The sequence below is a fragment of the Nerophis lumbriciformis genome, linkage group LG02, assembly GCF_033978685.3.
Source record: "Nerophis lumbriciformis linkage group LG02, RoL_Nlum_v2.1, whole genome shotgun sequence".
In the NCBI taxonomy this organism is placed as follows: Eukaryota; Metazoa; Chordata; class Actinopteri; order Syngnathiformes; family Syngnathidae; genus Nerophis; species Nerophis lumbriciformis.
The window spans coordinates 34,879,437-34,905,466 of NC_084549.2; the positions used below are offsets into that span (position 1 = coordinate 34,879,437).

The 26,030-nt window shown below is 38.6% G+C and overlaps 1 protein-coding gene across 1 annotated transcript in view; it reads left to right on the plus strand.

The window, feature by feature from the left end:
* The window catches only part of cdh23 (cadherin-related 23), a 626,035-nt gene that overhangs the window by 467,191 nt on the left and 132,814 nt on the right, over nucleotides 1-26,030 (plus strand). Inside the window, exons 29-34 of the mRNA XM_061961466.1 lie at nucleotides 14,681-14,741; nucleotides 14,882-15,030; nucleotides 15,138-15,273; nucleotides 21,796-22,184; nucleotides 22,562-22,663; nucleotides 25,880-26,029. Of these exons, the coding sequence (XP_061817450.1) occupies nucleotides 14,681-14,741; nucleotides 14,882-15,030; nucleotides 15,138-15,273; nucleotides 21,796-22,184; nucleotides 22,562-22,663; nucleotides 25,880-26,029 (987 nt within the window). The remainder of the gene's footprint in view (nucleotides 1-14,680; nucleotides 14,742-14,881; nucleotides 15,031-15,137; nucleotides 15,274-21,795; nucleotides 22,185-22,561; nucleotides 22,664-25,879; nucleotide 26,030) is intronic.

A 26,030-nucleotide genomic window follows, 5' to 3' on the forward strand; every position in this document is an offset into this window, starting at 1 on the left:
AGTGCTTCAAATCTGATCATTTGGCATCAGATTCAGGCTACATCAGGAGGTAGTCCTGAATGCGATTGGAATCTGATCTTATTAAATGTGACTCCAGTCTATACGCCGTGCGACCTGAATGTGATTTTTTTTGGTCAGTATTGGGCGAACTACGTCATTCGTGTGCGCGGGGAATGACGCAGTCGCCAGCTGATATGCATACAAAGTCTATTTAAGATAACCAATTTTTGGGTGCATCACTTGTCAATAGTCCCACAAATTATAGGCTATATGTAATATACACAAATATATTTTGATTCCTAAGAAATAGCGATTGTTGAAGGACCGGAAGTGACGCTATAGCGCATTTGCTTACATGCGAGTTGGAAAATAAAGCTAACGTAGATCCACACTGATGTCCGTGTCTCCTCTACTTAACAGCCATGAAAAGATTACAACCCTCCCAAAAATACTACACTACATACTACATGTAGTACACGTTTTCTTTATTTCCATGACTATTTACATTGTATATTGTCACTGAAGGCATCAAAACTATGAATGAACACATGTGGAGTTATGTACTTCACAAAAAAGGGTAAAATAACTGAAAACATGTTTTATATTCTAGTTTTTTCAAAATAGCCAGCCTTTGCTCTGATTACTGCTTTGCACACTCTTGGCATTCGCTCGATGAGCATCCAACACACCTGTGGAGTGAAAACCATTTCAGGTGACTACCTCTTGAAGCTCATCGAGAGAATGCCAAGAGTGTACAAACAAGTAATCAGAGCAAAGGGTGGCTATTTTGAAGAAACTAGAATATAAAACATGTTTTCAGTTATTTTACCTTTTTTTGTTAAGTACATAACTCCACATGTGTTCATTCATAGTTTTGATGCCTTCAGTGACAATCTACAATGTAAATAGTCATGAAAATAAAGAAAACACATTGAATGAGAAGGTGTGTCCAAACGTTTGGCCTGTACTGTACATCCATTCATACATTATATTACTTTATTTTATTTTCACGTGAAAACACTAATTTTTAAGGTGTGGCGACTTCCTCCCGGTCAACTTCCTTTGTTGCAAGTGACGTCGAGGCCACATTGGGGCCACATTGGGGCCTGTGCGCGTTTACACCGGAGACTGATAAAAATCACATTTTAGTTGCAACTGTTTCGTCAGCATTTTTTTCCAGCTGACTGTTTAAAAAATCAGATTGAAAAAAAATCAGATTTGGGCCACTTTGGCCCGCAGTGTAAACGTGTTCTATGTTACTGCATACATCATCAGCCAAATGAGGAGCCTTTCTAACCTGTTTGGAAATGGTTCTATTATCATTTACATACCAAATAATACATGGTAATATATATCGTTATTGCATGAGGCTACAATTTATATCGCAGGATATATTTTAGGCCGTATCGCCCATCCCTAGAGTCAGCTCTCTTTTGTTTTCCTCAGCAGCCAAGTGGAACCATGCTGAGTAGGTTTATTGGGGAGCTGATTTGATTGAGATCATACACTACTGCATTACACTGACACACATGCACAAGTACTCGCATTTATGTTTGTATTGATACACAGCTGTTGCAAGTGTTTGGCATTTGCAGCAATTATGCCGCTATTAACTTAAAGGTTAAAAAAATAGCCAGTGCTTGACAGGCTTTTTTCAATGCGAAACAAATTGGGTTTATTAAAGTGACGCTTACAAAATGCAAGGCGCCCACCTCGTCTACCCCGGTCTCCAATTATCCCCCCTTTCATTCCCCGCGCCCCCATCTCTTCAGCGCCGTAACATTTGTAAATGTCATCGTCCTTAATTCAGCAGAGACAAAGCGTTGCTTATCGGTTTAAGGGAAACACACTGGGACGTGAAATTATTTTTAAGAGCAAATGCCAGGAAAAGCTGTGAGATAAGCCAGTGGAGCAAGAGGCTTGTTAAAGCGTCACTTCATTAGTCAGCGACATAAGCACATGTGTGTAACCTAGCCAAAGAAAAAACTAAATTGAAATAAAGTATACGCGTATTGTATTACAGTGAGAATCAAAAATGGGCTGTAAAATTGAATGAATGAATGACGGGGGCACTGTGTATGAAATTGTACAGCAAAGCTATTCCCAGCTCCCTCACTAATTGGAGAATAAAATAGCAGAACTCGTCTGTTCATCCCTGGTGGTATAATGGGTTGCGTCAGGAAGAGGGACCTATAATGATTTTTCTCTTTTCCGATTTATTAAAGTTGATACAATCAAGGCCGTAACTACCAATGTAGTTCCTAATGTGGCTTGCCAATGTCTTTTTTATTTGACAAAAAGATGATGACATGACTGACATTGTGTGCGCTGTACATCACCATGCGGTAGATCAGTGGTTCTCAACCTTTTTTCAGTGATGTACCCCCTGTGAATTTTTTTTTAAATTCAAGTACCCCCTAATCAGAGCAAAGCATTTTTGGTTGAAAAAAAGAGATAAAGAAGTAAAATACAGCACTATGTCATCAGTTTCTGATGTATTAAATTGTATAACAGTGCAAAATATTGCTCATTTGTAGTGGTCTTTCTTGAACTATTTGGAAAAAAAGATAGGTTTTTATTTATATTTATGAATGATTTTTGAATTTTTGCTATTTTTAGAATATTAAAAAAAAATCTCACGGACCCCTTGGCATACCTTCAAGTACCCCCAGGGGTACGCGTACCCCCATTTGAGAACCACTGCGGTAGATCATCCTCTCTCAATATATGATCTCTGGTTATGCACAGCAGCACAGCCCTCTACAACTCCAGAAAATCATAATGCAATGAAGTCCACTTTTATTTTAAATATTTGATCTGAAATGTGCTGTCAAAATAACATGAACATTAAAGTATACTGACGTCGCTAATGTAGGTTTCACATGAAGGAAATTGATGTGGACCGCTGTCGGTACCGTTGTTAAAGTTAAAGTCCCAACGATAGTCACACACACGCTAGGTGTGGTGAAATTATTTATGTGGTGAGGGGAGCAGTGAGCAGCAGCGGTGGCCGCGCTCGGAAATCATTTTGGTGATTTATCCCCCAATTCCAACCCTTGATGCTGAGTGCCAAGCAGGGAGGCAATGGGTCCCATGTTTATAGTCTTTGTTATGACTCGGCCGGGGTTTGAACTCACGACCTTCCAGTCTCAGGGCGGACACTCTAACCACAAAGCCACTGAGCAGGTTTATGTCTGTAAGGTGCCGCCCTACCCTAAACGCAGAACACGTGCTGTGTAGGGCTTTGCCGTCCGTGGGGGTCCCCGTTTTGTATGAAGAAGCGCAAATGTAAATTGTTAAATGACAAGATGCTTCAAATGAAATGTTCCTCAAATATATTCTTGGCCACGTCATGCTCTGTCACTGATTAGAATATGAAGACAGATTTCCTCCTTTTACTTCCAAAGCCTCTCCTGGCTCAAGCCGTTGGGTTCACATTCATTTTGGAGATAAAATGTAAAAAAAAACCTTAGGTTTTAATGATGTTAAAATTGTTTAATACGCTAAACTGTAGCATATTAATTTAAAAAAGCGGAAAGTTCATTGTGTTGCTCAGGGTAATATTATTCAAATGGTGCTGGGATATCAATGAGTTTAGCCTTTAAAGGCTCCTCTTGGACCACCAATTTTTGACCTCGGTATTTGTCAAATCCTGGTTTACAATGTTGGATACTCATGTTGAACAATGCCGAAGCATTAAATCAGAAGGTTTATGCATTTGGGCGTACGATTGCATGTGGTTTTGGATGCCTCTGAACGCTGTGTTTTGCAGTCTTTTTAACAGTGGGCCATTTTTGACATCACAGATTGACGGACGCACTTTCTGCTGTTGGCCAGCCTCCTGCCATTTCTTCTTGTTTCATGCTCTCTTGCCTGCTCTGATGTCTATAAAATAAATACTGTTTGTGTTTATTTGACTACAACATTTTATATGGGACTGTTTTGTCAACATGGTCCAGTATTAGAGATGTCCGATAATATCGGACTGCCGATATTATAGGCCGATAAATGCGTTAAAATGTAATATCGGAAATTATCGGTATCAGTTTTTTTTATTATCGGTATTGTTTTTTTTGTTGTTGTTTTTTTTTCTTTAATTTATTTATTTTTCTAATTAAATCAACATAAAAAAACACAAGACACACTTTAAATTAGTGCACCAACCCAAAAAACCTTCCTCCCCCATTTACACTCATTCACACTCATTCACACAAAAGGGTTGTTTCTTTCTGTTATTAATATTCTGGTACCTACATTATATATCAATATATATCAATACAGTCTGCAAGGGATACACTTCGTAAGCACACATGATTGTGTGTGCTGCTGGTCCACTAATAGTACTAACCTTTAACAATTCATTTTACTAATTTTCATTAATTACTAGTTTCAATGTAACTGTTTTTATATTGTTTTATTTTCTTTTTTATTCAAGAAGATGTTTTTAATTTATTTATCTTGTTTTATTTTATTAATTTTTTTAAAAAGTACCTTATCTTTACCATACCTGGTTGTCCAAATTAGGCATAATAATGTGTTAATTCCACGACTGTATATATTGGTTGATATCGGTATCGGTTGATATCGATTTCGGTAATTAAAGAGTTGGACGATATCGGAATATCGGATACCGGCAAAAAGCCATTATCGGACATCCCTATCCAGTATGAAACTGGATTAGCCACTAAACTCAGACGAAAGAGACGGCGGCATTGCAACATTACTACTTGGTTTAAGGAAACAAAAGAGAAGGAAATATAAAGTATTGTTTCCATATAATTGTGCATGCACACAATAACACTGACGTGCAACATGCAGTGTGATAAATGTTGCTAAAAACAGCTTTTTTAAATACGTCATTGTGCGCCACATAAGGTGTACCTAATGTTGTGGCCGGTGAATATATATATATATATTGTTTAAGAAGTTTTGTTTTCTGTAAAAAAAAATAGCGATGCTTGTCGTCTTCAAGATATATATTTAACAGTGTACATTTCTCAAAAGGTAAATTCTGATGGCTTTGGAGAGGGTGGGGCGTGGAGGATATATTTTGCAATCTGGGAACTCCTCAACACAAGAACCGTTTTTAGATATCTGCAGAAACTAGGTTATACATTTTATTGTGGAGGAAAATTTACACCAAAGCATATCCAATACATATTATCCAGACCTGTAGGGCTGCAACGATTAATTGATTAATTGTATTAGAAAAAAAACGTTTTGATATATATTCTGTTGCTTTAGTCTATAATTTATTCAGTATAACTACGATAATCAAAATTGATCGAATTGAGACCGCATGTAGGGCCTGTAACTTTAAATACGTCGACATAGCTCCATGAGAGCGGTAGTGTGTGGTTGACCTGTGTGGCGGCAAACTATTTTTTTTAAATAATTTTTTATGAATGCACACATGTTAAGAGTACAATTTAAATGTCGATGTACATATAATAGGAAAAAAATAATGAAAGTTATAGCAAAGCATAATGTTTTTAAATGTTAATTATTTTCCATAAAACACTAATTGAGGCTATAATTTAGTGTGTTCTATCGATTACTCAATTAATCAAAAAAACTAATTAATGGATTACTCGATTACTAATGTAATGGATAGTTGCAGCCTTATCTAGACCACTAGAAAGTGTGTTAAATGTCGATTAAAATCATCGTCGGTCTTTAGCGAAATCTTCATGCGATTGTCTCGCTCTGGCGACCCCCAACAGGAAACATGGTTTTATAAATTGACTTTATTCATTTTGTTATTTTAATTTGGTTATTTTGCACTAAATACATATTTACTCAAAAATTGTATTCCCATGTTTTTCCATGCAATTACATTTAGGTTTAAATTATGTAGTAGAAAAATTGATTCACACAAATAAACAAAGGCAAAATAATGATAATAATCACAACACGATAGAGGTAAAAACAATGTATTCCTTATTTATTTTTCAGGGAGATATGTGTATGATATGTGTCACAATGCACATGCATCTAAACAAAGATAATAGAACATTTGAGGTTTCTCTCGCTCTAACTCTCTTGTTGCAAGGTTTCATCTGCACTCCAAACAAACAATTTCTTAGTGGCATTCTTGCATACCATGTTGTCATTTTTTGAAAAGCTTTTTTATTGCAGTCATTTATCTGTGATGTGTCGACAGTTATTAACTGCCTCTAAGAAAACAGAGGGAGTGTGCAACACACTAACAAATGATGGCTATCAAATATTATACCCTTGTGGTTATTTCAAATTCACAGGCTTCTAATAGAAAAACACAGATAGTTATTAGCACGCACCCCAAAATAATTCATCAGGACTATACAACTAGTTTTTTCCCCTGCAGTATTTACATATGAGTAATACCGGTAATAAAAAATAAAATGTATGCTACTCACAGCCACGCTTTACTCTTTCTTGTAACTGAGGTCAGATTTGTCTCTTGGCTCCACACACTTGTTTTCCCCCCTAAAACTGCTGCTTTCCCAGAGACGGAGAGGGGAAAACAAAAGGGAAAAGGGGGTGAAAAATGTGTAAGGGCATCAGAGACGCAACACCTCACTCGTGTTTTAGTCCCAGCAAATGAAGTGCATGAATGCTACTAAGACATAGTATTTAGGTACTGATAGAGTACACACTACTTGTTTAGCCAAACAACATCTGGCTCTGCAATATACTCTTACACATCATCCACCCCCTCTGCCAGCTTGAGTGGTGCAGTCCACTGTGTAATACCCTATTCATCTCTCACCAATCTGATCCCCCAGACTCCCTTTTCCCTTTACCCCTCCCGTCTCCTCCTCTTTCTCCACGTCTCTTTATAAAGCTAATGAGACTGAAGTCGGGCCCCTCTTCACTGTGCTGTGAGAGAGCGCAAAGAAGGACAAGAGAGAGTGAGCGCAAGAGAGAGAGGTGTGTGTGTGTGTGTGTGTGTGTGTGTGTGTGTGTGTGTGTGTGTGTGTGTGTGTGTGTGTGTGTGTGTGTGTGTGTGTGTCCATACCTTAGCACAAGTGCTTGAAAAGTGTATCCTTATGCAATTGAATATGCACTTTGTGGGTTTTGACATTTCCACAGAGGAGCACACTGAGGTCATGAATTCGGCCTCATTGAGTGCCGGCATCTCTCTGGATTCACAAGTCCGGCTCATGACATGGTCCATTCAAGCGTGCTCCATGGAGCCCTGCTCGGCGTCTTGCAGCCTTCTGAACATACAGTCGCGATCAAAAGTTGACATACACTTGTAAAGAACATAATGTCATGGCTGCCTTGAGTTTCCAATACTTTCTACAACTCTTATTTTTTTGTGATAGAGTGATTGGAGCACATACTTGTTGGTCACAAAAAACATTCATGAAGTTTGGTTGTTTTATGAATTTATTATGGGTCTACTGAAAATGTGACCAAATCTGCTGGGTCAAAAGTATACATACAGCAATGTTAATATTTGGTTACATGTCCCTTGGCAAGTTTCACTGCAATAAGGCGCTTTTGGTAGCCATCCACAAGCTTCTGGCAAGCTTCTGGTTGAATTTTTGACCACTCGTCTTGACAAAATTGTTGCAGTTTAGCTAAATTTGTTGGTTTTCTGGCATTGTCCACACGTTTAAGTCAGGACTTTGGGAAGGCCATTCTAAAACCTTAATTCTAGCCTGATTTAGCCATTCCTTTACCACTTTTGACGTGTGTTTGGGGTCATTGTCCTGTTGGAACACCCAACTGCGCCCAAGACCCAACCTCCGGGCTGATGATTTTAGGTTGTCCTGAAGAATTTGGAAGTAATCCTCCTTTTTCATTGTCCCATTTAAAGCACCAGTTCAATTGGCAGCAAAACAGGTCCAGAGCATAGTACTACTACCACCATGCTTGACGGTAAGCAGGGTGTTCCTGGGATTAAAGGCCTCACTTTTTCTCCTCCAAACATATTGCTGGGTATTGTGGCCAAACAGCTCAATTTTTGTTTCATCCGACCACAGAACTTTCCTCCAGAAGGTCTTATCTTTGTTCATGTTATTTCAGATTAAACAAAAATTGAGCTGTTTGTCCACAATACCCAGCAATATATTTAGAGGAGAAAAGGTGAGGCCTTTAATCCCAGGAACACCACACCTACCGTCAAACATGGAGGTGGTAGTATTATGCTCTGGGCATGTTTTGCTGCCAATGGAAGTGGTGTTTTACAGAGAATAAATGGGACAATGAAAAAGGAGGATTACCTCCAAATTCTTCAGGACAACCTAAAATCATCAGCCCGGAGGTTGGGTCTTGGGCGCAGTTGGGTGTTCCAACAAGACAATGATCCCAAACACATGTCAAAAGTGCTAAAGGAATGGCTAAATCAGGCTAGAATTAAGGTTTTAGAATGGCCTTCCCAAAGTCCTGACTTAAACGTGTGGACAATGCTGAAGAAACAAGTCCATGTCAGAAAACCAACAAATTTAGCTGAACTGCAACAATTTTGTCAAGAGGAGTGGTCAAAAATTCCACCAGAAGCTTGCCAGAAGCTTGTGGATGGCTACCAAAAGCGCCTTATTGCAGTGAAACTTGCCAATGGACATGTAACCAAATATTAACATTGCTGTATGTATACTTTTGACCCAGCAGATTTGGTCACATTTTCAGTAGACCCATAATAAATTCATAAAAGAACCAAACTTCATGAGTGTTTCTTGTGACCAACAAGTATGTGCTCCAATCACTCTATCACAAAAAAATAAGAGTTGTAGAAAGTATTAGAAACTCAATACAGCCATGACATTATGTTCTTTACAAGTGTATGTAAACTTTTGATCGCGACTGTACGCCTGCAGCACAGAAAGAGGAGGGTGGGAAATGCGTTCGTCGCCGCCGAGCCATTTGGGCTTGCTGTGTTGTTGTGGCAACAAGACCTTGGATACTGTGACTGTGTGCAGAAGGAAGCTGTCAACAGATTTTGTCTAACTGTCTTAGTAAATGTTTGGGTGAGCAACAGGATCAGGTAGAACGTATCGTAGGAAGACATGAGAGGTACACAGAATAAGCTTAAATAGAGTGTTTTATCACCTAACTAGTGCTGTCAAAGTTAGCACATCAGCAAGTCATTAATCACAAACAAATATGGCATTAATAATGTAAAAAGGCAGATTATTCCCGTAATGTTTTTAAACACACATGCTCCTTTTAGTGAAAGGCAATCTAGGACTACTTTTACCCTGCAAGGCAAAGTGGCCCAAATCAGATTTTCTCCAGCTGACTGTTCACACTGCAAGTAAATTGTCATCTTTATCACACTCCAGTATAAACGTGCCAGTGGCGGGCCGTGCGTTTGCCACCTAGGCCTTCAGTCATGTCCGACTTCAAAGATTACTTCTCAAAATACCATAATTGATGTCACCACATGACCATTGCTGGAGAAATACTATACAGAAACACATTTACGCCATATGGGTTATTTTCTGGCGCATTTAAAAATCAATTAAAATGCATCAGCAATTAAAACACATCTTATGTGGTACTGTCATAGTTAAAATTGCAAAAAACATATTAAATGTGAAAAAAATACATATTTGAACTCATTATTCGACGCCGTATAAGCCAGTGGTACTCGGCGGCGGCAGCTTATTCGAGTGGAAATGGCGAGCATTTCCATATTTCATCGCCAGGACAGCTGAGCTAGGTTGGCCGACATTGTCTCACAAGATGTAGTTTCTCTTTAAATATCCTTCTTGAAAATGGCCTTGCAAATATATATCTGCCACCTAATCAACGTTTTGTTCTTTTTCTCTGCTATCTCGGTATGGCTACGGTGCAACACTTCCCGCTTCCTGCTAAATTGAAACTTGTAAATGGATACTCACTTTGGAATGACAAGTGAGTTTCCAATCACAGTCTTGTTAACATCAGGCTACCTAGATAGGCTACTGTCAACAACTTGTGATCTGATTGGCTATCGCAACTGTCTATCAACTGTATATGTTCTCAAATTCATCCGATACTCAGATGAGTATTCAATCACAGGACGCGTAAATGCCACATTAGACGTGAGGCCAGCGAGAAGGCCTTACTGACAACAACTTGTGATCTGATTGGCTATCGCAACTGTCTATCACTTGATGTCCTTGATCACTTACAGTGCATAGACTCCCGCATTGCTGATTCTGAAGGCCTCTGGCAGGTTTTGTACAGCATGGCAACATAAGCTAGCTGAATTCTGATTGGATACAAACTAAAACTAAAAACAGCAGCACTGGAAGGAGCATAATATGACATGAAGAGAATATGAATACTTTTAGATATTTAGGGAAAGTAAATCAAAAATTACATTTATCTTGAATTATGATCATGATTTCTGGTTATGTTAGGCCAGCAGAGAAGGCCTTGCTAGCCCTGACGGCACACCACTGAAACATGCGCAGGCCTCACCTCGGCGTCACTTGCATGCGCAGTTTGATAAAGTGAAAACAAAAGAAATTGACCGGATTTCCATAAATGAACAGGGAAGTCACGAATACTACTACAAAATAAAATAAAAGCCGCCACACCTTAACAATGAGTGGTGTTTACGTGAAAATAAATTAAAGTAATATAATTAATATGTATAGCGGAATATATTTGGAAGGGTATTAATCTTTTTATGGCAGTTAAGTAGAGGCAACAGGAACATCAGCGTGGATCAACGTTAGCTTTATTTTTCAACTCACTTACATAAACAACTTACACAATGTACGTAACATGTAAGCAAATATGGGACAGAGTACACGTCAATTCTGGTGTGTCAACAATCACTATTTTTTCGGAATCATTGTATATAATATTAACACATTCATTTATTACATTTCCAGTAGCTTATTATTTGTGCACTATTGACTAATGAATGCACTGAAAATTCAGCCACTGAAAAAATACTTTGCTCAGCGAAACTGAATGTTGTGATGACATATCCACTTCTATTAACAGGCTGCGTCTTTCTCCACGCACACATATGATGCTCACCCAAAGATGACGTAAGAGTTGCATTCAGGATGCATTTCCGTTTTTACTAAAGTCACATTTGAAAAGATTTGATTCCAATCGGATTCTGACAGATGTGGCCTGAATTTGATGTGAAAATGTCAGATTTGAAGCCCTTTAGAGCGCTTGGACTGGCAAAAACTATCCGATCTGTGTTACTTGAGGGTAAGAAATTTAGATTTGGTGTGCAGTGTAACGGAGCTTACGTTGTTATACGGGTTATTACATGGGTTGTGCTCACTAACAAATTTCACTTCAAAATCAACTTGATTGATCAGTTGATTTTGGGTAAGCGATCCATTTATGTCGGCAGAGCTTTGCTCCAAGTTCCACATTTACAGCGTCAAAGTCACACTGACCTCACTCTCTCGGCTTCCGCCTGCTCCAACGTTTCGCTTTCTCTTTGTGCTTCTATAAGCAGCAGTTCATCCTCCGTATACTCAGGTTCAAAAAGATAAGGTTATGAATCCTCTTTTGTCCAAAAATAGCTATATTCGCCATCTATTACCAGTCTGCCTTGATTACAACAAACTCGCGTTTGTATCCGAAAGTAGGAACACACATTTGTTGCCGTAAGTCGGAAGTGCGCTGCTACGGAAACGGAAATAAATGCGCTGAGGAAATTAGTTCCGGCATTGATTAGAATAACCAAAATATGGTAAATATTGTACATATTACTTATTGTTATGAACCTGTCAATTATATATAGACTTGCGGTGTGTATACACAATGTTGATGGGGGTTTTGAAGTTGTTTTAGAGAGCTTTGAAGGATACAACAGTGACTCCCATTAGCCACATTTCCCAAGCGTTTTTTTTATCATCTTTAAAATACTAAACAAAAATAATAATAATAATTGTGAACGATAGGCAAAATTCCAAAAATGTGCAGTTCCCCTTCGAGAGATGATATTGGTAATTGTCACCAACTACTGACCTGTACTACACCTGACCCAGTGTAGAAAAATAACTAAAGTCAAATACATGTTTATACCCAAAAATAGTTGCTCCATTTTTGGGTGCATGACAAAAACATTAATATTTGTCCATTAAACTGTTATAAATGTATTGTATGTATGATTACAATTTATATATATATTTTTTAACATTTACTTGAGTAGAAATCAGTCAATATGCCATTTCACGTTCTTGCCTTTCTGTGTGGAAAGCGGAAAAGGCTAAGAGTGTGGCTTACTGGCTGGTCTGCTTGTCACAATGTCGCCAAAATAATGTTTGCAGATACATTTTTACACCAGGACTTTCTAGTTTGTACACTGTAAAGTCTACAGACTGTTTTTAATGCAAGTGGGACATTGATGTTGTTGATAATCGGACTATACATAAGGAAAACAAAAGCTGTTGGCGCTGAATTAGAGAGCCTCTTGTAGTACTCTGACTCGCCACACTGGGAGAAGTCGGGGCACATGCATGTTGCTACCCGGTTTTATTAGCGAGGAAGTCAGTGTGTGTGTGTATGTATGAGTGTGTGTGTGCGTGTGTGTGCATGTGTGCGTGTGTGCGTGTGTGTGTGCGTGTGTGTGTGTGTGTGTGTGTGTGTGTGTGTGTGTGTGTGTGTGTGTGTGTGTGTGTGTGTGTGTGTGTTCTTGTATTTCTACCCTTCTTGAGACATCTACAAGGAAAAGTACCTTCCATATGAGGACCGGTGAACATGCCATACCATACCAACTTTATTTATAAAGCCCTTTAAAAACAAGCACAGTTGAAGAACAAAGGGTTGTACACCACAAAGAAATACAGGCAAAGGACAGACTAAAAAAAACCATTTAAAACAGAAGTAAAATACACATTGAAAAAGCAAATACAAATTACCCTAAGAACAATTTGTTAGATAAAATGCAGTTAAAAAGTTAAAAACAGTTAAAAAAAAAAGTTAAAAACAGTTTAAAGTCTCATGCTGGGTTAAAAGCCAGTGAATAAAAATGGGTTTTAAGAAGGGTCTTAAAAGTAGCCAAAGAAGGGGCCTTTCTCACATGGAGAGGGAGATCGTTCCAGAGTTTGGGACCCGCAACAGAGAAGGCTCTGTCCCCTCTGAGCTTGCGCTTTGATTTGGGTACCTCCAGGATCAGCTGATCAGCTGACCTCAGCGACCAGGTGGGGGCATAGAGGTGGAGCAGCTCAGAGAGGTAAGGTGGGGCAAGACCACGTAAGGATTTAAAAACGAGTAAGATCATTTTAAAATGGACTCTACAAGACACAGGCAGCCAGTGGAGGGAGGCTAAAACAGGAGTAATGTGCTCTCTTTTTCTTGTGTTAGTTAAAAGTCGGGCAGCTGCATTTTGGACCAGCTGCAGACGTGAGAGGGAGGATTGACTAATTCCAAAAAGAAAGAGTTACAGTAATCCAGCCGAGATGTGATAAAGGCATGGATTACTGTCTCAAACTGTTGCCTTGAAATACGTTTTTTAACCTTGGCCAGCTGACGGAAATAAAAAATAAATACAAAATTTAAAAAATTTAAAATTTAAAAAATTAAAAGTTAAGTTAAGAACAAGTTAAAACTATTGCATCTAATAGAGAATGTCTCATTTGCACACCTGGTGGTGAATTCTATCAAAATGAGAAAGGAGGGTTTTTTCAAATTGACTGTGTGTCGCGTTTAAGCTGGTCAACATATGAAATAACAAGTGTGTGTAAAAATTTGAAGTGCTCCCCCTCTGGCCAACATATGTATTAACAAGTGTGTGTAAGAAACCGAAATGCGCCCCCTTTGGCCAGAATTAATAAAAAAACAAATATGTAAATAGAGACATACTGTAATAACTTGAAGTAAATAATGAAGGTTAAAAACCAATTACAAACAAAAAATTCAGAAAATAAAAATGAACTAAAAGCAGTCTTTTTCTCACAATGTGTCGACTTTTTTCTTATAGAATTGGCAATCATTTTCATACTATTTTTGTTTCTGTAATATTACAATATATTCTCGTAAAATTATTACTTTTCCATGTAAAGTTATCACTTTTTAATGCAAAATGTTGACATTTGTCATATAAAATTCTGACTTTTATAACAATATTGCCAATTTTGTTGTTGTTGTAAAATTATGACTTTTGTCATAGTTCTGCCAAATAAAATTCTGATGATTATTATAATATTGCCAACATTTTAAAGTTTTCTTATAAAATTGTGACTTTTGTCAAGTAAAATTACAACTCTTTTCATAAAATTGCCAACATGTCAAGCTTTTCTTGTAAAACTGCGACTGTTATTGAGTAAAATTCCAACTTTTATCATAATATTGCACAATTGTTCAGTTTTTCTTGTAATAGTTTTTCTTGCGTTGCGTAAAATTACGACTTTTATTATAATACTGCCAAAATTCTAAGTTTTTCTTGTGAAATTCCAACTCATTTTTCACAACAAGCTTTTATATAGTTACATAGTTTGTATATATTATTAATGTTGTAAATACAAATCTTTTATATATCTAGAAAGGGTGGTCCTAAAGAGGGAGGCATTTTTCGGAGGTCTCAAGAAGTTAACACATACAAGAATATGTGCGTGCGTGCGTGCGTACGTGTGTTTGTCAAATGCCATAAAGAGGTTTAAATGTTCTGCTGAATGAATGAATGACTGATTGCCAGGATTACAGGTGATTGTAGGCCTGATGAGTGGTGGTCTCCGACTTTTGCACAGTAGTGTTACAGTTGTTGTACCTTTGTGTGCTTGTACAGGTACAAGCGACAGATGCAGACCAGGGGGAAAATGGCCTTGTCCTCTACAGGATTGTCACTGGTATGAATGTTACTCTCTTCGCTCAACTTGTTAATGTATCAAAAAATGTATACACAGGCTGATTTAGAGTTCCCGAGTCTTGCAGGTGCCTCTGGAGAAATCCTGCATATTTTAGCCCTGTGTTTTTGTGTTGAATGCAGGAAACAGTCATAGCCTGTTCAGCATCGACAAACAAACGGGATTGATGACCAGAGGGCGCAGGCCTTTGGACAGAGAGACCAGCAGCTCTCACGTGTTGGAAGTGGAAGCCTACAACAGTGATGAAGGCAGCATGAGGAGTACTGTGAGGGTGAGCAGCACACCCGTACAAGATCCGTGTGCATCACACAGCCAGTATAGTAACTTGTTCTTGCATTCCTGCTTATGTCGAATTACTGTAAGTTTAAACCCCTGCAGGTGATCGTATATGTGGACGACACAAACGATGAGGTGCCGGTATTTACCCAGCAACAGTACAACCGTCTTGGCCTTAGAGAGACTGCTGGAATTGGTACCTCTGTGATAGTGGTTCGTGCTGCAGACCCTGACACCGGTGAGTTCAGTGGGAAGACAGTGCAGGACTCTGGAGCTTATTGGTTTTATTAGTTGACTTCGTTCCATAACACTGGGCTGAGAAAAAAACACTCTCTCCTGTGCTGTGTGGGACTTTTCTATCTATCTATCTATCCATCTATCTATCTATCTATCTATCTATCTATCTATCTGTCTGTCTGTCTGTCTGTCTGTCTATCTGTCTATGCATACCATATGTCATTTAAAAATGTAATTTCAGTACAAAGATGCTACAAGTCATTGCATAACTCACATAAGCAGTATAGTAGGTGCGGATATTATACCCGTAAAGAGCGCCCATCTGACTCACGTATCCTGACCTGATGAGGAAATAGAAATAAATATGAATCTTTTTTCCCCCTCATCCAAGCGGCGCCCCCTAAACAATGTCGCCAATGTGGCCTACAGTATATTTAAAACCACCACTGCTGCAAGTTCTAGGTTCTAGGGACAGCCATTCAAAAAAAGGTGGCATTTGCGCAAATGTGTTAAAGGGGAACATTATCACCAGACCTATGTAAGCGTCAATATATACCTTGATGTTGCAGAAAAAAGACCATATATTTTTTTAACCGATTTCCGAACTCTAAATGGGTGAATTTTGGCGAATTAAACGCCTTTCTATTATTCGCTCTCGGAGCGATGTGACGTCACATCGGGAAGCAATCCGCCATTTTCTCAAACACATTACAAACACCGAGTCAAATCAGTTCTGTTATTTTCCGTTTTTTCGACTGTTTTCCGTACCTTGGAGACATCATGCCTCGTCGGTGTGTTGTCGGAGGGTGTAACAACACGAACAGGGACAAATTCAAGTTGTACCAGTGGCCCAAAGATGCGAAAGTGGCAAGAAATTGGACATTTGTTCCGCACACTTTACCGACAAAAGCTATGCTACGACAGAGATGGCAAGAATGTGTAGATATCCTGCGACACTCAAAGCAGATGCATTTCCAACGATAAAGTCAAAGAAATCTGCCGCCAGACCCCCATTGAATCTGCCGGAGTGTGTGAGCAATTCAGAGACAAAAGACCTCGGTAGCACGGCAAGCAATGGCGGCAGTTTGTTCCCGCAGACGAGCGAGCTAAACCCCCTGGATGTCTTGGCTCACACCGTCCCTTATGCCACCGAAGATGATCAAGAGAAGAATATCGACCCTAGCTTCCCTGGCCTGCTGACATCAACTCCAAAACTGGACAGATCAGCTTTCAGGAAAATATAGCGGATGAGGGTATGTCTACAGAATATATTAATTGATGAAAATTGGGCTGTCTGCACTCTCAAAGTGCATGTTGTTGCCAAATGTATTTCATATGCTGTAAACCTAGTTCATAGTTGTTAGTTTCCTTTAATGCCAAACAAACACATACCAATCGTTGGTTAGAAGGCGATCGCCGAATTCGTCCTCGCTTTCTCTCGTGTCACTGGCTGTCGTGTCATTTTCGTCGGTTTCGCTTGCATACGGTTCAAACCGATATGGCTCAATAGCTTCAGTTTCTTCTTCAATTTCGTTTTCGCTACCTGCCACCACACTACAACCATCCGTTTCAACACATTCGTAATCTGTTGAATCGCTTAAGCCGCTGAAATCCGAGTCTGAATCCGAGCTAATGTCGCTATAGCTTGCTGTTCTATGCGCCATGTTTGTTTGTGTTGGCATCACTATGTGACGTCACAGGAAAATGGACGGGTGTATATAACGATGGTTAAAATCAGGCACTTTGAAGCTTTTTTTAGGGATATTGCGTGATGGGTAAAATTTTGAAAAAAACTTCGAAAAATAAAATAAGCCACTGGGAACTGATTTTTAATGGTTGTAACCCTTCTGAAATTGTGATAATGTTCCCCTTTAACAGGAAGAAACAAACCTAAAATATTTTAGACTTTATTGATCCACAAGGGAAATTGTTCCACAGAGTAGCTCAGTTACAAAGGATGGAAAGGGTAAGGAAGGAAAGGATAATGCAGGTATAAAGTAGACTAAAAATGTACTATAGTAGCAATAGAAAATATAACATATATGTAATATTTACACATTATATATACAGTACATAATATATACTGATACATACTGATGCTCGAGCCCTGAAACACCCACGGACAATGCCGAGCCCCCACGTGGGATTAATGACAACTTTCAATCTTTGAAAAATCAATCCTGTTGTACCGGTAGTTAATTTTGTGGCGAGATTGGTCTGTTTTAAAAAATAATAAAGCCACAAATCATATGGGATATTAACTTCGCTGAACGTCTATTTTTTTTTTTAATACACACACACCGAGCACCCACTGGCAGAAATGTAGATCAGCACCTATGTACTGATATATTATATTATTATATAATATGGCAGCACGGTGGATCAGGGGTTAGTGCGTGTGCCTCACAATACGAAGGTGCTGGGTTCAATCCTGGGCTTGGGATCTTTCTGTGTGGAGTTTGCATGTTCTCCCCCGTGACTGCGTGGGGAGAACAGGTTGATTGGCAACACTAAATTGGCCCGAGTATGTGAATGTGAGTGTGAATGTTGTCTGTTTATCTGTGTTGGCCCTGTGATGAGGTGGCGACTTGTCCAGGGTGTACCCCGCATTCCGCCCGAATGCAGCTGAGATAGGCTCCAGCACCCACCGCGACCCCGAAAGGGACAAGCGGTAGAAAATGGATGGATGGATATACGATATATAACAAATCCCAATTACCATGTACAATATGACAGTATAGATGACAGCAGAAAATATACATAATAAACAAAGAGAGGCAGCTAACATAGAACATTTGCTTATATCATCAAAAAATATATATGTGGTGCAAACTTTTTAAACTATGTTTACACTGCAGGCCAAAGTGGACCAAATCTGATTTTTTTTCCCAGCTGACTGTTTAGTTTATAAGTAAAATGTGGTCTTTGTAGACTCCAGTATGTACGCGCACAGGCCCTAATGTGGCCCCAATGTGGTCTTGACGTCACTTGCATGCGCAGTTCGGTAAAGTGAAAAGGAAGGAGGTTGACCAGATTCTGTAAATGAACAAGGAAGTTGCTACTACACAATGAAAACATGGACGCCACAGATCAGCGCGTTTGTGTGTTTGTGCTGTGGCTGATGTGTAGGGGAAGTAGTCAGATGATGGAAAACAACTGCAGAAGGAGGAAGTGATTGTGAAAGGTGATTGTGCTGCGCACACCAATGATCAACGATGACGCAAAAGTCGCACACATGTCGCATTGCTGTTTAGACTGAAGTCGCATTTGAAAAGATCAGATTCCAAACAGATTCGGACAACCTCCTGATGTGACCCAAACCTGATGTGTAAATATCAGATTTCAAGTAGTTAGGAGATTTTATGATGGCAAAAAAAATCAGACCTGTGTCACTTGAGGGCAAAAAAATCGAATTTGGTGTGGAGTGTAAACAGAGCCATAGTTTCTTGCTACATTCTACTTTCAGTGACGTGAGTTTGAATTATATTATTACATTACATATCATATACAGTATGTAATCTATCCATACAGAAACAAAAACATAAAAAAACAGCTCTCTTGGAAAGAGTCCAGTTTATATTTTTCAAATTTTCCTTGTCTATACTTTCTATAAAATACATTTTAGGGGTTGGAAGTATATTTGATTACACTCTTAGCCAAAGTCAGTTGATGCAAAGCCCCCCAACGGTACCGTATATCATAACATAGCATGTGTATGTAGTAGAGCTGTCATATCACTTATATATGCAATATTTCTTTTATAAAAGGTGTCTTCCCAAATAAAATGAAAACGGTATATAAATATATATATATATATATATATATATATATATATATATATATATATATATATATATATATATATATATATATATATATATATATATGTATATATCTATATATCTATATGCTTATATATATGTATATACATATATTTATATATATATATATATATATATATATATATATATATATACATATATATGTGTGTATGTATATATGTATATATATATGTAAATATATATGTATATATATATGTATGTATATACGTATATATGTATATATGTATATGTATGTATATATATATATATAAATGTATATATATGTATGTATATATATGAATGTATATACGTATATATGTATATATGTATATGTATGTATATATATATATATATATGTATATGTATGTATGTATATACTATATGTGTATATGCATGTATGTTAATGTACATACGTACATGTGTGTGTGTATATATATATATTTTTTTTTTTTTATTTTTTTTTTTTTTTTTGAGCCCCTAATTCTGCCACAAATTCTCACTTTGTCCCGTTGCTTGTTTCTCTGTCTGTCAGGGCTCTGCCTGAGTGTATTTGGGGATGGGGGTGCCAAATCGACCCGGGGCACAATATCCTAACCTGACTCTCGCCAGATCCTTGTAGTTCACTGAGCTCCACACAAGGATCTGGGACTTCTCAATAGGAGATGTATTTCAGAAGGCGGGGCCTTGTAAAAAAGTCCGTTATCTTGAATGACGTGCTACTTCAACCACTCACATCGAAATCAACCCGTGACGCTGATGAGAGCGACGCTGGGAAATCCAAAACAGAACAGCCGACATATTGGATAACAACAGAGCGAAAAGTTAGAGAACTTTTACTGAAACAACGCAGCAATGTCAGTAGACGATCAATGTCATTTGTGCAAAGAAAATATGCGAATAAAAGGCTTCATTTGGAAGCCTTCATTTGTCCTTTTCCACCAGTGGAGCGATTTGGTACATCAAGCTCTTGACAAACCCGGTCGGAAAAAAAGCCAAAACATCCTTGCCACCAATAAATGCCTTCAAAACCATTTTCTGTTCATCTTTTAAAGAATTAATATTCGATAGATTCGACAAAACAGTTGCAATAGTAGAATCAATGTCAGCACACAACTCCTCGCTGCGAGCCGCCATTGTTGTTTGAATCAAACAGCCGCTTCGGCGCTACATCACATCTATGAAATCCAACCCGGCGATCCTGATTGGTTTATTATTTTTGCTATCCTGAAGGTGTTTGCGTTGCCCTCGAGCCCAGATCCTTGTGTGGAGCTCAGGGAACTACAAGGATCTGGCGAGAGTCGGGTTAACAATATCTAGGTTTTGTAGAAAAAAAAAAAAACCCTATTGGAGCAGTCGTGTTTTACTTTATTGTGGGGACAAAAGCGCAAGCCCAAATAGATAACCACACGTCCAAAAACAAGCCCAAAAAATGGCATCCCACGACTCACGAACTTCGCAAGCGACTTTAGAAAAATATGTGTTTATAATAAACTGACTTGGCTACACTATGTGCACATGGACACAATTAATCAGATTTAAAGCCTAACCGTTTAAAAAAAAAATGCTTCATGTAAACACACCAATCGGAATACTTTGACCGATTACAAACGTTTGGATCAAAATTCAATTCCGATCGAAATGGGTGGTTTATGCCGATTGTCATTCAGACTGGAATGCATGTAAACACTTCTTTCTAAGTTTGTGTCGAAACTAACCTTACTGTGCATGCCTTTGACGTCAGCTATACTTTGTTGCTCCATAACTTAGACTAGAAAAAACTAAAGTATGGTCTGGGGTGTCATGTGTTCATGTAAAAATAAAAGAAGGGATCCACTTGTCGTCTCAACAAGCTGTTTTATTCACGACCTTACAGCTACTCCAAATGCTAATTGATGGCCTCCATCATGTACACAGAATGACATAACATGAAGACGCACATATCACAACATGGAGGGCACAGAACAGCTGCATTTCAAAAAATGAGGTAAAACAAAAGTAGCGAACAGAAGGAAAAAATGATAAATGAATAACGCAACAACGTCGGACAAGCAGAAATGCACAGAGCCGTGTTTGTTTACAGCGGAAGTCACTGCTTCTTCTTCTACTTTCGTTTGCGCATGTCAAAATAAAGTTTTCCGATTTAAAGTGTGATGCTTGAAAATGTACGTCATAATCGGATAATTTTTTTCCACTGTCGATGTACACGGTAACATTGTAATCCCAATTATGATCAGATTAAATACATTTAGCCCATGTAGCAGCTAGGAACTCCGGTGAAAAATGAACTCAGAGCGACTGTGGATGGAAACAACACTGGTCTTGTAAAGAGAGCCACCTGCTAGGGTTTCGAAGTTAAACTTCCCATTCAAAATAAATGTTTCTTAGTTTCTTTATTCCATCAGCTGGAAAGCCGCTGCTTTTTCACCATTACAGTATGGACTCACAATCACACAGGACGCGCGTTATTCGCGCATTAAAAACAATACTGCCATATAAGGTAACATTTATTAATTTGTTATAGTTGGGTTAACATTGACAGTCTTTTTGTGCAAACATAGTTTTTTTTAAGTTGCTGTTATTATCTCCGTGTTCTCTTCTTAGGGATCATTGTTTGTTGTGTAAGGTGGATAAGATGCATAAAACTGTTGCAAGAAGTAATTATGGTGCTCAAAGAAACAATCACTCTTTTTCTCTCTGGTCAGGTGATGGTGGAGCGGTAGCTTATGCTCTTGTTTCGGGCTCGGATCACAAGTTTGAGGTGGACGTCAGCACGGGCCTGGTAACCACAGTGGACTATCTAGACTACGAGACCAAGACCACCTACCTGATGAATGTCTCAGCCACAGACCAGGCCCCGCCGTTCCACCAAGGCTTCTGCGCGGTTTACGTCACTTTGCTCAATGAACTCGATGAAGCGGTGGCCTTTTTCTCAGCCGGTTATGAAGCCTCGCTGCGTGAGAATATTGCCACGGGTACAGAGGTGGTTCAGGTGCAGGCCCAGTCAGCTGACAACTTGAACCAGCTGACTTATAGATTTGATCCGGATACATCGCCAGCAGCCCTGGCCCTCTTCAAGATAGACAGCGTCACGGTGAGGAAATTGTTTGGGTAACACTTTAGTATGGGGAACATATTGTAAGTAACAAAGACTTAATTAAGAGTTATTTGGACACGAGGGGAACATATTGTAAGTAAGAAAGACTTCATTTAGAGTTATTTGGTTAGGGTTAGGGTTAAAGGGTTAGGGTTAGGCTTAGAGGGTTAGGGTTGGGTTAGGGCCATGCAGAATAAAGCATTAATAAGTACCTAATAATGACTAATTAAGAGCCAATATGTTACTAATTTGCATGTTAATAAGCAATTAATTAAAGGTGAATATGTTCCCCATACTAAAGTGTTACCATTGTTTGTTTTTTGTCTTGACCAAGGTTTGTCGAGATATGAATATACATTACGTTGATGTTTTAGGGTCGGATCACAGTTACAGGTCTGCTGGATAGAGAGAAGGGTGACACGTACACCTTGACTGTCGTAGCTGATGATGGAGGACCTAAAAAAGACTCAACTGTGGTATGGATGCTTACTTATGAATTGATATCTGCCGCAAAGACAAAAGTATTAGGAAGAATCTCTTCAGTAATTAAACTATGTTCAAATTGCAGGCATAATCGATTTTTTTGTTAAAATACAATCTTTTTGATGTAGCTGTCCACATTACAATTATAAATGCAACTTCGAAACGTGCTAGCGTCAACGTAAGGAGGCATTGAACCCGATGTCACATGTGGTGTGTTTGCAGAAGTAAACATGGCACTGATTCATGTCAATCTCAGTCCTGATGCATTTGTGGCAATTTCAAGGATGTTGCGCACTATTTTCTTTACCAGATTATTTGGCGTAGGATATTAGAAAGAAGGCAGACAATAATTTTGGCTATAGCAGATTGTGCGACATTACGAGGAGAGTGAGGGTGAAGAGTCGGAGTCAGGAGTGGTAAGACATTGGCATGAGCCGCTTTGATTACAGGTAGGTCGGATGAACGCGACCTGAATGTAAAAACTGCGGCCGCATTGCATAGTTTTATGACAACATACGAGAGAGGTAATGGGTTGAAATGAAAAAAAAAACACCTAAATTGTACTGTTTACACTAACATGACAAAATCCAATACATGTCACATGGACAATAACTCTGAATGACTTGCAGTGTGAACACAGTCTTATTTATGGGCCTGAAGTATTATTCTTCATATCATGTTGGACAATTCAGTACAGTAGTACCTCATTATGAGCTCAATTGCTTCAAAATTGTAACTCAAAACACTTAAATCTCAAATCAGTTCCGCCCATTAAAATGAATGGGAATCAATTTAATCTGTACTAAGCCTTCCCAAAACACCACTATTTTAATATGTAACATGCCTTTTAAAAAGCAAACCAAACTTTTAGATTAGAAATATTTGAAAAATACAAAAATAGAATGAATGTAGTTCAAACAGTAGTTTTATGAAACGATGTACATTGTTCAGCATATTTAGGTGCCTAATACAGGGTGCTTCTCTGTTGTGTAACAATATGCTTTATTATTTTTGTTTATGTTGCACACAGACGTCTTTGAGTAATGGACCGGAACGTTCAGAGTTGACAGCAAGCTGTTAGTGTACCAAAGCTAATGCTTAATCGCATTGTTCGAGTTAGTGCTACACAGAACAAAATCAAACACAGCATCTACAGCTTCTCCATATTTTCATGGATAATTGTTTGTCGTTTGAATATTTGTGGCTGCTTGCTCTGGATTAGTGGGACTCAGACTGACAATGTTGCCGGTTTAGGATTGTGTCGATCTCAGGACAGTCACTACTTTAAAAGGCGGCCATGTGGCTCATACCTCAAATGCTTTCCGCAACTTAAAGAAAACAAAGAGAGACAGCTCTTATGTCATAATACAGTGGAACCTCGATTTATGAACCCTCATTGTACTAAGGTTTGGATTTACAAACCACAAACCAAATAAAAATATGTTAGTGACAGTGTGTGTGTGTGTCGGCAGGGCTACACATGAGTTCAGCTAGGGTATTAGCTAAAGCGTACAAATCTTTACTAAAATAGGAACATTAGTTGAGGCTGATACCCAATGTTAATGTTTACTGTATTTTCCGCACTATAAAACATAAACCGCACCCACAAAATTTTGAAAAATAAATAAATAAATAAGTGTTTCTATATATTTGCCGCACTGGACTATAAGCCGCAGATGTATACGTTGTAAAATGAGATATTTACACAAAAAGGTTTTGTAAATATTTATTGACATACCTTAATTGTTTCGAAACTGTGCCTGTAGCACGGCAGTAAAACAGCTGATCAAACAAAACAGAAGTCATCGTCATGGACCGACTAGCTGCGGAAGCTAGCTCTCCAATCAGCTAAACAAACTCAATAACTCAGCAATGACGTTTTGGTGAATTTACTGGGGAATTTGTGAAAGTAATACAAAAATAATGCAATTGTAAGTTAATACTAACACAGACCAGGGTTTCCCCTCAATGTAATTGAATGTGGCGCATCGCCACGGCATTTTCATTATGGCCACACCTTGAAAATAGGGTGTGTTTTTTTTTATTACTTGAAAACAAATGAAAGTAATGTACTATATTGTAGCCCCCCGAAGAAATCACAAAAAGTTTGACGCTATTTTTAACTTTTATTACCAATCTTATGATAACAAACGGCACAATTCCAACAGGTTTTACCTCCCATGCAAACACTTTCGTCTCCGTGAATCCGCACTTGCCCCGACACACAAGAACACACTCATTCTTCTGCACTAGCTCGATTACATTACGATAGATAGCACGTACAAATATGCATAAAAACACAACTATCAAACGTGTGACGGTTTAGTAAGCATGAATTGTTTTAGATGTATTAAAACATACACACGTTGCTTGGAGTGATGAAAGAAGAAACCATATGAGTAGAAACGCTATGGGTGACAAATAAGTGGAATGGCACCTATACTTCCGGTTCAAGGCACGAAACAGAAAGATATACTGAAGACTTTCTGCACTGAGCAAACTTTTCCAAAAGAGGGCGCCATATCACAAACAATAACACACTTTTTCCGTCTTTGTGTTGGTGTTGCTACTATGTAAGTTTGTTGTATACAAAACATAATCGCCGTTAGCGATGAAAAATCCATGGATTAGCCGCATCTTTGTATAAGCCGCCAGGTTCAAAGCTTGGGAAAAATGTAGCGGCTTATAGTAATATTAAAATATGGTACTTTGTTTAATATGGAGAAATTGTTTCCAATATACAAACTAGCCCTGTTCCAGAAACATCCGTTAATTAAGGTTCCACAGTACTCGTAAGTTGAGGTACCACTGTACTTCCTACTCTCTGGCATTAATGACTATTCCAGACTAGCTGTGCCCCATTGCACAAAACAATGTCATTAAGGCCTGCTCGGTTGAAATCGGTGTGAAAGAACTTCAGCACCCTTTCATCATCCCCACCAAACACCTTTGGGATGAACTTGAAGAAAGAGACCCTCTCTGCTTTCAGTCTCTTAAAGCAGCTGTTATTTTACGTCTTAATGATGTCATTGCCGTACAATAAGTCAGTATGATTATATGTATTGCTGTGAAAAACTTTATGACATCAAGATTCTATTCTTTGCATCTTTCATTGGACCAACAGAAGGTAAGCCCTTCTGCTCTTCTGCAGCATCAACATGTTTAGTGTCCGTATGAATCGAGCCTCGTCTGACGGTTTCTCTTGACAGGTGTCAATCACCATACTGGATGAGAATGACAACAGTCCAGAGTTTGACATCACATCTGACACTTCAGTGGACATTTTGGAAAATACCCCCATGGGGAAGAAAGTGGCCGTGGTGCTCGGAAGAGATCGAGATGCTGGGCTTAATGGGCTGG